The sequence below is a fragment of the Borostomias antarcticus genome (assembly GCF_949987555.1).
Source record: "Borostomias antarcticus genome assembly, chromosome: 1".
Lineage (NCBI taxonomy): Eukaryota > Metazoa > Chordata > Actinopteri > Stomiiformes > Stomiidae > Borostomias > Borostomias antarcticus.
In genome coordinates this window covers 14,174,718-14,186,793 of record NC_140234.1, presented here as the reverse complement: position 1 = coordinate 14,186,793, position 12,076 = coordinate 14,174,718, and the positions used below count along the sequence as shown (strand labels likewise).

General features: G+C 48.9%; 1 protein-coding gene across 1 annotated transcript; it reads right to left on the bottom strand.

The window, feature by feature from the left end:
* Nucleotides 1-10,497: 10,497 nt before the first annotated feature.
* gemin7 (gem (nuclear organelle) associated protein 7) lies at nt 10,498-11,664 on the bottom strand. Its single transcript, XM_084447366.1, has 2 exons — nt 11,635-11,664; nt 10,498-11,378 (listed from the first exon to the last, which is right to left on the bottom strand). Exon 2 carries the CDS (start codon nt 11,371-11,373, stop codon nt 10,987-10,989), a length of 387 nt encoding a protein of 128 aa, XP_084303492.1. The 5' UTR covers nt 11,374-11,378; nt 11,635-11,664; the 3' UTR covers nt 10,498-10,986.
* Nucleotides 11,665-12,076: the final 412 nt, after the last annotated feature.

Below are 12,076 nucleotides of genomic sequence, written 5' to 3'. Positions count from 1 at the left end.
AGGCCATGGTTCTCAGCAGGAAACCGGTGGCCTGTCCGCTCCGAGTAGGAAATGAGTCCTTACCCCAAGTGAAGGAGTTCAAGTATCTGGGGGTCTTGTTCACGAGTGAGGGAACCATGGAGAGGGAGTTTGGCCGGAGAATTGGAGCAGCTGGTGCGGTTCTGCAGTCGCTTTACCGCACTGTTGTGACGAAAAGAGAGCTGAGCCAAAAGGCAAAGCTCTCGATCTACCGGTCTATCTTCGTCCCCACCCTCACCTATGGTCATGAAGGATGGGTCATGACCGAAAGAACGAGATCACGGATACAAGCGGCCGAAATGAGTTTTCTCCGGAGGGTGGCTGGGGTCTCCCTGAGAGATCGGGTGAGAAGTTCAGTCATCCGGGAGAGACTCGGAGTAGAGCCGCTGCTCCTTTGCGTCGAAAGGAGCCAGTTGAGGTGGTTCGGGCATCTAGTGAGGATGCCTCCTGGGCGCCTCCCTAGGGAGGTGTTCCAGGCGTGTCCGGCTGGGAGGAGGCCGCGGGGTAGACCCAGGACTAGGTGGCGGGACTACATCTCCGCACTGGCCTGTGAGCGGCTAAAGATTCCCCAGGCAGAGCTGGTTGATGCTGCTAGGGAAAGGGATGGCTGGGGCCCCCTGCTGGAGCTGCTGCCTCCGCGACCCGACCCTGGATAAGCGGATGAAGATGATGATGATGATGATGATGACACAGAAGCTGCTTAATTCAAGGTTGACTGTCCTCTCTTCTTTCTCCTCCTTCTTGTCGGTCAATCAGCCAGCCAGCCAGCCAACTAACCAACTAACCAACCAACCAACCAACCAACCAACCAACCAACCAACCAACCAAACCAACCAACCAACTAACAAACCAGCCAGCCTACCAATCAGCCAAACAACCAGGCATCCAACCAACCAACCAACCAATCAACCAACCAAACAACCAACCAACAAACCAGCCAGCCAGCCAGCCAGCCAACCAACCAACCAAACAACCAACTGACTATCAAACCAGCCAGCCAACTAACCAGCCAGCCAACCAACCAACCAATCAGCCAACCAACCAGGCATCCATCCAACCAATCAACCAACCAACCAGCCAGCCAGCCAGCCAACTAACCAACCAACCAACCAACCAACCAACCAGCCAACCAACAAACCAACCAAGCAACAAACCTACCAAGCAAAAAAACAACCAACCAACCAACCAACCAACAAACCAACCAACCACCCAACCAAACAACCAACCAACCAATCAGTCAGCTTGCCAACCAACCAGCCAGCCAAACAGCAAGCCAGACAGCCAACCAACCAAACCTACCAACCAACCAAAAAACCAACCTACCAACCAACCAATCAGCCATCCAACCAGCCAACCATCTAGCCAGCCAGCCAAACAAGCAACTAACCAATCAGCCAGCTTGCCAACCAACCAGCCAGCCAAACAGCAAGCCAGACAGCCAACCAACCAACAAACCAACCAACCAGTCAGCCATCCAACCAGCCAACCAACTAGCCAGCCAGCCAACCAAACAACCAACCCATCAACCAGCTTGCCAACCAAACAGCCAACCAAACAGCAAGCCAGACAGCCAACCAACCAATCAACCAGCTAGCAAGCCAGCCAACCAACCAGCCAACCAACCAACCAACCAGCCAACCAACCAACCAACCAACTAATTAGCCAAACAACCAGCCAACCAACCAACCAGCCAACCAACCAGCCAACCAACCAACCAACTAATTAGCCAAACAACCAGCCAACCAACCAACCAACCAAACAACCAACCAACCAACTAGCCAACCAACCAACCAACCAACCAGCCAACCAAGCAACCAACCAACCAACCAGCCAGCTTGCCATCCAACCAGCCAGCCAAACATCAAGCCAGACTGCCAACCAACCAGTTAGCAGGCCAACCAACCAACCAAACAACCAACCAACCAATCAGCCAGCCAGCCTGCCAACCAACCAGTCAATCAGCCAGCCAGCAAACCGACCAACCAGCAAGCCAGCCAACAAAACAACCAACCAGCCAGCCAACCAGCAAGCCAGCCAACCAATCAGCCAGTCAACTAGCCAGACAACCAACCAGCCAGTCAACTAGCCAGACAACCAGCCAACCAGTTAGCCAGCCAGTTAGCCAACAAGCAAACCAGCCAACTGGCCAGCCATTCCAGTAGTCAGAGGAATCTCACTGTGTGTCTATCTGTGGTGGTAACATCAAGCACACAAACATTTAAAATAACTGTCTTTAACAGGCAGATGGGCAGGCATGGCTGAGACTTGGGGTGTTTGTATGGCTGAGTCTGTCTCCACTTCATAATGTGAACAATCCACTGTGTGTGTATTTGTATATTTCTGTGTGTACACTCTAAATCAGTGCATGCAATGTGTTTGTGATTGTGTGGATGTGTTCATGAGTACCGTACGTACACTTAAAGTAGAGAGTTTGTGTGTGTGAGTGTGTGTATGTGTATCTCCATGTGTGTGTGTACTGTATGTGTGTGTGTACGCTCGCTTTTGCATGCATGTGTGTGTGTGTGTTGTATAACAGGAAGCTTGTCCTCTGTGTTGACACAGACCAGTCAGGGTGACCAGCCACCTGAAAAAAATAAATACAAACCCAGAAACCCAAAAGGAATCCAGAATCCAGAAGCTTCTTCTGAACACCTGCAGCTCGCCCCCAAATTGGGGCCCATTGTCATGACAACCACTTGGGTTGTGTGTAAATAGTTTACAGAATAGAACACGGATGGGGGAGGGGGGTATGGGTGAATAAACAGTTAGTTGAGACAACAAATATGGAGAGAGAGAATGAGAAGTATGGGCAGAGGAGAGGGAGGAGGGAAGGGGAGCAGAGCAGAGGAGAGGAGGGGAGAAAACAGGTGGTTTAGAAGAGGGGATGGAGGGATGGGAAAGGATGCAGGATTTAGGCTGGGGGAAAAAAGGCTTGAGAGAGAAAAAAAGTGTTCGAGAGATAATGGGAGTTAGAGAGAGAGAGAGAGAGAGAGAGAGAGAGCGACACAGAGGACCACTCCTGTTCCTCTAGCCCTTGGATTGGGGAGCCTCTCTCTCTCTCTCTCTCTCTCTCTCTCTATCTCTCTCTCTCTCTCTCTCTCTCCCTGCAGTGTCAGTGGGTTAACCTCTGGGCTGTAAACCTGCCCTCATGTCATTGCAGCTGATCGTATGGACGGCAAGATAAAACACAACCGTCTTCTGATACATAAAATAAAAAACACTGAGCACACAACTCAAGAGCAGGGAGGATGGGCTGGTTATAAGCTGTGTGTGCATGTGTGTGTGTGTCTGTGTGTGTGTGTGTGTGTGTGTGTGTGTGTCTGTGTGTGTGTGTGTCTGTGTGTGTGTGTGTTTGTGTGTGTGTGTGTGCAAGTGTTATTTACTGTATGTATCACTTGACTCGTCAGAGCTCCAGATGTGTAGGAGTCACAGGTGAGCTGGGCTCCCTCTCAGATGTGTCCAGGTGTGGCCCGCAGTGTCACATACACACACACACACACACACACGCATGCACACACACATGCATGCACACACACACACGCACATGCATGCACACACATACACACACACACACACACAGACAGGCACACACACAGACACATGCACACATGCATACACTCAAGCCTTATCTAAAGGTCAGGGGTTCATGACCCCACTCTCGAGAAGGTTCTTTTCTGCCGGATCGGTGCAGCTGTGTGGGAGGAACATACAGTATCTCCAGATGTCCCAGGTGGGATTCAAACCAATGACCTATCGCATGGGAAGCCAAACAGCCACTGCTAGACCAAAGAGGAATTCCATGAGATCTGAGGGAAGATATTTGACCCTTTTAAAAGGCAGGCAGGTCTACTCATCACATAAGCCTAGTTCCAAACAACCTCTGCTATACAGACAGTGAGGGGAGAGGGGGGGCGGGTGGAGGGAGATACCCTCTCCTCTCAGTGTTATCCAGACTGAGTGTTTGCCCAGATTCATGCTCCCAGATCGCATCAGTGAATAAGCCCCGCTCAGGGAGACGTATTCTGGGACCCAGCCAGCATTGACCCCCGCCACACACACACACACACACACACACACACACACACACACACACACACACACACACACACACACATTGCCACTTTCGTGCCTCAGACATTGACGTGTGTGTGTGTGTGTGTGTGAGGGGTGGGGGGGGGGGACTTCTTCTCACTAGACAGACCAGACCAGAGTGCCTCCATCCCTGAGAGAGACACACTCACAGAGGAGACCTAAAGACACAGCCTAAGTACAATAGAGGCATAATATGATCAACATCTGAACGAAGGAGTGAGTTGAAGTAGTTCACCCTATTTTTCCCATCTACCTCTCCTACCGCTCTCTCTTTCTAACTCTCCCTGTCTCTCTCTTTCTCTCTCTCTCTCTCTTCCTCTCCACATAAGCAATATCATAATGATTCTTTGATGAGTGTGAAGTGGTTTAATTAAGTTTTTAATCACCCTGTACTTTCACATCCCGCCCTTCACCATCTCGTCACTCCTCCCCCCTCGTTACTCCTCACCCCCTCCGTAACACCTCTCCATCCTCTCTCCTCTTTCTCTCTCCCCTCTCCCTGTTTGTCTCTCCCTCTCCCTCCTTTTCCCACCTCCCTCTCTCCCCCCCTCACCTCTCTCTCTCTCTCCCTCTCTCTCTCCCTCTCTCTCTCCCTCTCTCTCTCTCCCTCTCTCTCCCTCCCTCAGAGACAGAGTGATGTGACAGTAGAGAGCAGACAATGTCAGGTTACCCTGGTCATTTGGGAAGGCGGACGGAAGTATCCACAACAGACCCCCCCCCCCCCCCCCCCCCTCCCCGTCCGCTGATGATTCACCAGCCGGCGTGATGAAGGGTGCTGACCCCAATTTGAAAGAGAAGGAGGAGGAGGAGGAGGAGGAGAAAGGGGGGGGGGGGGTATGTACGTCAGTAACTCTGGCTAATGGGCAGATGTCCTTGTCCCTGACACTAGTAAATCAACTCATATAAGGAGGGAGAGCAGTGAGAAAGAGAGAGAGAGGCACAAGGTATAAGACAAGAAGAGAAGGAGAGAGGGATGGTAGAAGGGAAGGAGGGAGGGGAAGAGGATGGATGGAGATTGCAGGCGAGGGGATGGACAGGGTGGGGGAGTGTGAGTGTGTGTGTAGGGGGGGGGGGGGGAGTGCCTTTGCAAGTTTAATTATAAGCAATTAGGCCTGCGTCCGAGCCCACCCGGGAAAAAACACTCTTTTGATGATATGAAAGAACGAGAGAGAGAGAGAGAGAGAGAGAGAGAGAGAGAGAGAGAGAGAGAGAAAAAAAGAGGAGAGGAGGAGGGCAGGAGAGATGAGGGTGGAGGGAGAGAGGGAGAGGGGGAGAGGGGAGGACAGGATGAAGGGAGGGAAGGAGAGGGCCCTAAGTGCTGGGAATCCTCCTCCTCCTCCTCTTCTCCGTTCTTGTGGGAAGTGTCTGAAGATCGTGGCCGTCGCAGACAGACACTTAATGACCACAGGAAGAACAGCGCTGGTCAGAAAGGAATGTGATCCAGCAGGCTGATTAAGCAGCTGAACCACCAGAGCTGCCCTTCTCTCCGGCCGGCCTGGGTCTCTTCCCCTGCAGACTGACCTCCACTCCGCCAGAGGGTCCCAAAAGGGATCTTCTATGGGGTGTTCCTTCATTCTTGGTAGAACCGTCGATGGGTTCTAGTTTTAGCTAGCTAGCTAGTTTTAGCTAGAGCCTTTGTTCAATTAACATTTCTACCTTGAACCATAGTTCAAAGTTTCACATTCAAAGTTTTAAGTTTCAGTTTTCAAAGTTTTCTTGAAAGATTCTTAAGTTACTAAAAGGCTTTACAGAGGGATTTCCCACAGGGACGACTGAGGAACCGTTAATGATTTTCGCAAGAGTGTGTACCTCCCCTCCCTCACACCTACATTACTGTAGGCTGAGGTAGTCATTTCAGGCCACTGGAGAATTCCTACAGCATTCCTACTCATCGCTGAGGAATGTTATTTGACATAACATGAAAAAAATAACACTTTTTAGGCGGGCACAGCCAGGGTCAGGCTTGGGTCCATGCCCAGAGTGAGGTCCAGCAGGAAACTGCCTCTCAGATATTGGCTATCGACTTCCTGTTTTTGTCTAATTAAAGGATCATGGCTGTGGGATCCAACCAGGCCTGGTTCTGACTGCTTTACCTGCTGCTCTGACTGGCTGGCTGGCTGACTGACTGCTTTACCTGCTGCTCTGATTGGCTGGCTGGCTGACTGACTGCTTTACCTGCTGCTCTGACTGGCTGGCTGGCTGGCTGACTGACTGCTTTACCTGCTGCTCTGATTGGCTGGCTGGCTGACTGACTGCTTTACCTGCTGCTCTGATTGACTGGCTGGCTGACTGACTGCTTTACCTGCTGCTCTGACTGGCTGGCTAGCTGGCTGGGTGGTTGGTTGACTGGCTAGCTGACTCTCTTTCCCTCTAAATAAAACTTAAACCTTACCTCTCTGCCCTGTACAATCCCAAGGCTTTGTGTGTCTCAGAGAATATTTGTGGACTTATACCTTCCAACTGTTACTGTGGAGGAAGTTGAAGAAGACAAGCAGCCATACATTGCAATAATGCTCCTGTCTTAATTTAATGCAATGTTTAGATACGTGGGGAAAGTTAGGCATGTTTCTGTGGGGGTAAGTTACGGCATGGCAGCTCGGGCCTACTCACCTGCCCCTTACTGACTGGCTGATGGTGATGACATCACAGCCAACGAGGCCATCCAATCAGTGGCTAGGATCTGTGTGGGTGGGTCATGAACATCACAGACAGCCATTAGCAGCATCTTCCTGTGTTTGGCCCAGAGGGAGAGGGAGGAGCCCTCTGGACTTTGATGTAGATAAACGAAGATATCTTTAATCTCTCGCTAATTAGAACCCCCACCCCCACCACCACCAACACCGCCTGCCATTCCTCACATGGTTTCCTGTCTAGACTATAAACATGCCCCCCCCTCCCCTTAGTCCCAAATCCTGATATCCCCCTCCCCAACACCTACTGTAGGTCAGTGGGAAGGCTGAGTCATGTGACCTTGGTGTTGGGTGGTACCAACCAGTGAAACTGGATGTCACCTATAAAATCTTGTTTGAAAGATAAGCGAATATCAGTACAATGGCTGATTAACAGATGAGCTTTTAATGTCTACTGTATATTTACATCAGTGCGAGCGCATACAGGCTAAGCAAATTGCACAAAATACTATTTAAAGTAAACTAACTAAATACATTGCAAGCCCTGTCGTACTATAAAGAAACATGGAACTGAGCTAAGCCTTAGGCCCCTTATTCTAATGCATGTGTTGTGATTTGGGTTTGAGGTCCAGACCGTTGCTGTCCAGGGGCTCTCCGCCGGCACGCTCCCCTGCCCACATCTTAATCTCCCTGGCCACTCGAGTCACGGAAGTCAGCCTGCTATGCCGGGCGCCTTGAGCTCACAATCACTGGAGCCCCTCCAACAACATTCCCCCCACGGGCCGTCAAACAAACCTGGGGCATGGGAGGCAGTCTGTCTGTCTGTCTGTCTTCCTGTCTGTCTGTCTATCTGTCTGTCTGTCTTCCTGTCTGTCTGTCTGTCTGTCTATCTGTCTGTCTGTCTGTCTGTCTGTCTGTCTGTCTGTCTGTCTGTCTGTCTTCCTGTCTGTCTGTCTGTCTGTCTGTCTGTCTGTCTGTCTGTCTGTCTGTCTGACTTATTGTCTGTCTGTCTGTCTTCCTGTCTGTCTGTCTGTCTGTCTGCCTGTCTATCTGTCTGTCTTCCTGTCGGTGTGTCTGTCTGTGTGTCTGTCTATCTATAGCACCTGACCACCTACACACAAATTGTACAGTCAGAATTCTATTGAGGCTTGTGTGTATTGCTAGTGATGTGTGTTTGTGTGCTGTTTTGAATCGGTTCTTCAAAAACTCTCATGGAGGATATTGTATACCTATATAGTACCTATATAATACACAGTCTTGTTCATGTACTGTAATTGTTCCATCCATCGAACACAGTTTCCCGTGCGACTGTCTGGTGTTGACGAGTCAGCTGTTGAAAGGGTTGCGCAACAGCCCGGCGAAGGGAACTGGAGCTTCCATAGACTCTCCAATCGGCTGTGAGAATTCCTCTCCCGGCTCTCCAATCAGCTGTAAGAGTTCCTCTTTCTGACTGCCCACTGACTCCTGGACTCAGCAACACGGTCGGTGTAGGCCCGCGGAGGATCCAGACTTGGGTCACATCGAAAGAACTTGAAGGTGCTGGAGGTGCATTTGATTTACCTAAGAGATTGGACTTTTGGGACTGGCTCGCTGGTTTCATTGTACTGGGAAAAGCAAAACCAGGCACACCTCAAGGACAGTGTTCTTCTGTCTGCCTCAGCTTTTGCTGGCCCATAGGGGGTAATGCTCTTCAATGGTATTCAAGCTAATTTATAGAGGTGAATGATTATTTAGGCCTGATTTGTGGGCCAATTCCTTAGGCTCGGCAGTAGCAAAGAGCACCAGATGAGAAAGAGGACAACAAGTGATCATCCATTCCCTAGAGGTGGCAGGCCTGCGGTTTTAATGGGAGGAGGTTTGGGCAGGGGCAGGGTGTGATAAGGTGGATGTGGCCATGTATTTTTGTAAGTTATCACAGACACTTGACAGGAAGTGAGAGAGGGCCACAAACAGGAAGGAGCGGAATGTGCTTCCTGTCGGCCCGTGGCGTTAGACGGGGCCGATTCCTTGTACCATCGTGACACACACGCACACACAAATGCACACACATGCACACACACACACACACACACACACACACACACACACACATGAACACACACACACACACACACACAGAAGGATGTTTTTCCACTGGAATCAGGGAGAAGCAGACTGCCAGGAAGGAGTGCCAGTGTGAGTAGATAACATTGAGAGACAGTGTGCCCCCTATGCTACAGTATGTATGCTCACTACAAAAGAAGCAGACAACATGAAAAGCCTCTGCACAGACAAACCCGAGGACCCTCAGTAAGTCATCTTTCATACCTCCAAACACACACACACACACACACACACACACACACACACACACACACACACACACATACATATATACGGACACTGCTCCTACACAACACAGCAAGATCATCTACCAGCAAGACTGATACAATATATCACTGCAACCAAATTAACATTCAGTCCACTTCTACATTTCATCATCCAGCTTTCGGGAGGACATGCTCACAGTAAGGGAGTGTGTGTGTATGTGTGTGTGTTTGAGGGAGTGTGTGTGTGTGTGTGTGTTTGAGGGAGTGTGTGTGAGCGCTGCTGATGCTGCCACAAACTGTCCAATCACGCTTGCCCAGGGACAAATATGAAATTAACATTGGTCGTCCTTGAGGACTTCCTGATTAAATCAGAGGCTGATGACGTCATAGGATTTCACTGCTCCTCTGATGAGTGTGTGTGTATGTGTGTGCGGCCAGAATGAGTCACACTCCCATTGATGACTGTCTCCACCTCAACAAAACAGTCAGGATCATTCAGGTACAACAGAAGCCCCTCCTCCTCCCCACTCAAACACACGCTTCCTCTGCCTAATGGCATCCCAATAAAATGATTTATTGAGAACACACAAACGCACCTTTTAGGAAGATTAAAAATCACGGATGCCGCATCGCCCATGATAAGTGTGTTGCATAATGATGACGAATCCCTAAAAGCCTTGTGTACTTATGAAGACTGATTCATCCCAGCCACTTGAGAACTAAACTGGAGTCACACTCAGTTGCTCGCTCAGCACTAGGATGTTATGAGTTTAGCTGGAAAACCACCATTATCCTGCTCTTAGTCTAGGTAAGAGGTTTGATCACTGTTTGCACACTTCTAACAGGTACAAGTGGAAGGGCTTAGTGGAGAGATGGAGTCTCACGCAGCATCATGTCTGTAATGCGTCTGAGCTCAAGCATTTAAGCTGAGTCAAACTATGTGGTCAATCAATCAAACAAAACTTTATTTGTATAGCGCATTTCATACAGAGGCAACACAATGCGCTTTACAGAGCACAAGGGAGGTGGGCATAGGTCCTACCCCTCTCAATGAGACGATCGAGCAAGCTCCTGACGTATATTTGTCTAACAGCTAAGAACATTTATAGAGCAATAAATTACATTTTCAGCGCAAAAAGGGCTAAAAACATCATAGGAGAGACATGGCAAACACTGGTGTATGTCGTGTGCGCGTGAGTGTGCCTGGGTCCAGATAGAGGCAGGGGTTGGGGTAGGGTGGGGGTAGGAAAAGGATACGGACCCAGGTTAGGGTGAGGGGAAGAGCAACACGTCACAGGGTCAGGTAGAGCAACACGTCTGTAGTGCTAGCCTGGATGGCAGCAGCCATAGTCACTGACTAGGAAATGAATAAATGAAACATATCACCCAATTTAAGCAAGAAACAAATGTTTATTCAAAACCAAAACCAAATAATTCTAAGTGCACATTCACATTCCAAGACCTATGTCGTAATTGACCAATGAGGTCCAGTGCTAAACATATCTTTACAGCCTATCTAGAGAGGACTTTATAACAGCAAAACAACATAAGATATCTGACGGACAGGCAGTGGTCCTGACTTCTGTCTTTCAAAAACAGTGCTTACAGTGACCTCTAGTGGCAGCTTGATTAATTGTGTGGGATGTTTGGACCTCAATTTTCAAACTGGTTATACAAACGTGTCCAGTGTCAAGAGGGAGAATAGTCTACTGAGGAAACACATTATGTCCATGGCAAACTTGTTGAGAAGAAATAAAACAATAGTTAAGTCAACTATGACCAACATTTTCAGCAAGACCTCCTCCCATAACTAAATAACTGCAACAAAAGACGGAGATGATCATCCAAACGTAGAATAAGTAAAATAGACATTATAACTAATAACATTTGGATATTGCAGTTCGTTTTTACGGGGCCCAAGCGGCACAGCACCATGGTCAAACATCAAAGGAGTAGGAGATAACGTCTTGGCATCTCAATAAGGCTTCTTTCTGCACCCCGATTGGCGTCTGCAGATCCGAAACCTGGAAGTTTAGGACATCGATGTCCGAGGCTCTGAACTTGGCCTCAACCTTCACTCTCTCGTACATGTGGAACTGCACCGGTCTGTTGGTCATGGCTATGAGGGTTCTCAGAAAGTTCTCTCTCATCTCGGACCGCATACGTTGCTCTTGTTGGATATGTGCGGCGTCCGTCTCAGACTCGGTCGAGGCGGAGATGGTGGTGGGGCAGAGGGCGATGAACCGGGGCGAGCTGGGGTCGAACCCGCGGCTGTTCTGGTCCGGTCCCCTCGGCAATCGGATCACAGTTACCGGAATTCTCATGATTTCTGCAAACACACACAATTGATCATGATTGTCACAATCGCGTGATGACAGTTTACAGATGTATTGATATTGGCACCAAGTTAACACAAAATGAATAAACAGAATTAACAGTTAGCTAAGCTATAGCTAACGCTATCTCGCCAGACATCACATTGGAGTTACAACAACCACACATCACAACACTCTCACAAACGTTACGCCTATATTAAAACGTGAGATGTGCAATCAAGATACTTCTTACTCATTCCTGAGCCTTACCAAATTAAGCTGGCTTGCGACTTCCGGGTATGTCCCAGGTAAAACTAGACCGCGGAAATATAGTTCCCTAGTTCTTAGTTCCGCCATAGTGTTTTTCGATTAAATTAAAGAGCTCTCGCCCTCTGGCGGACAAATTATCTATGAAGTTAGAAAGTAGGCCGGAGGTCATGGGGCTGAATTTTCATATCCTTCCTCCCTCCACGGTTCACTATCTAGTAATATTTAACAAATAACAGCTGTTGAGTATTGTTTGTTTATGCATAAAACAGGCCTATCATGCTATTCAACCTCTCCATATTTCAGTGTTAAGACAGGAGGAATGGAACAATTTGCAATGCAAAAAACCTTTATTAAACATTTGTCATTTAGCAGAAACCTTTATAGAAAGTGACTTACAACAGTTGCATTTAATGTAGGTAGTTATTACAACTACTTGCCAGAA

Coding starts and splice junctions, on each gene's coding strand:
- gemin7 (XM_084447366.1), bottom strand. CDS start 11,373: ATGAGAATTCCGGTAACTGTGATCCGATTGCCGAGGGGACCGGACCAG.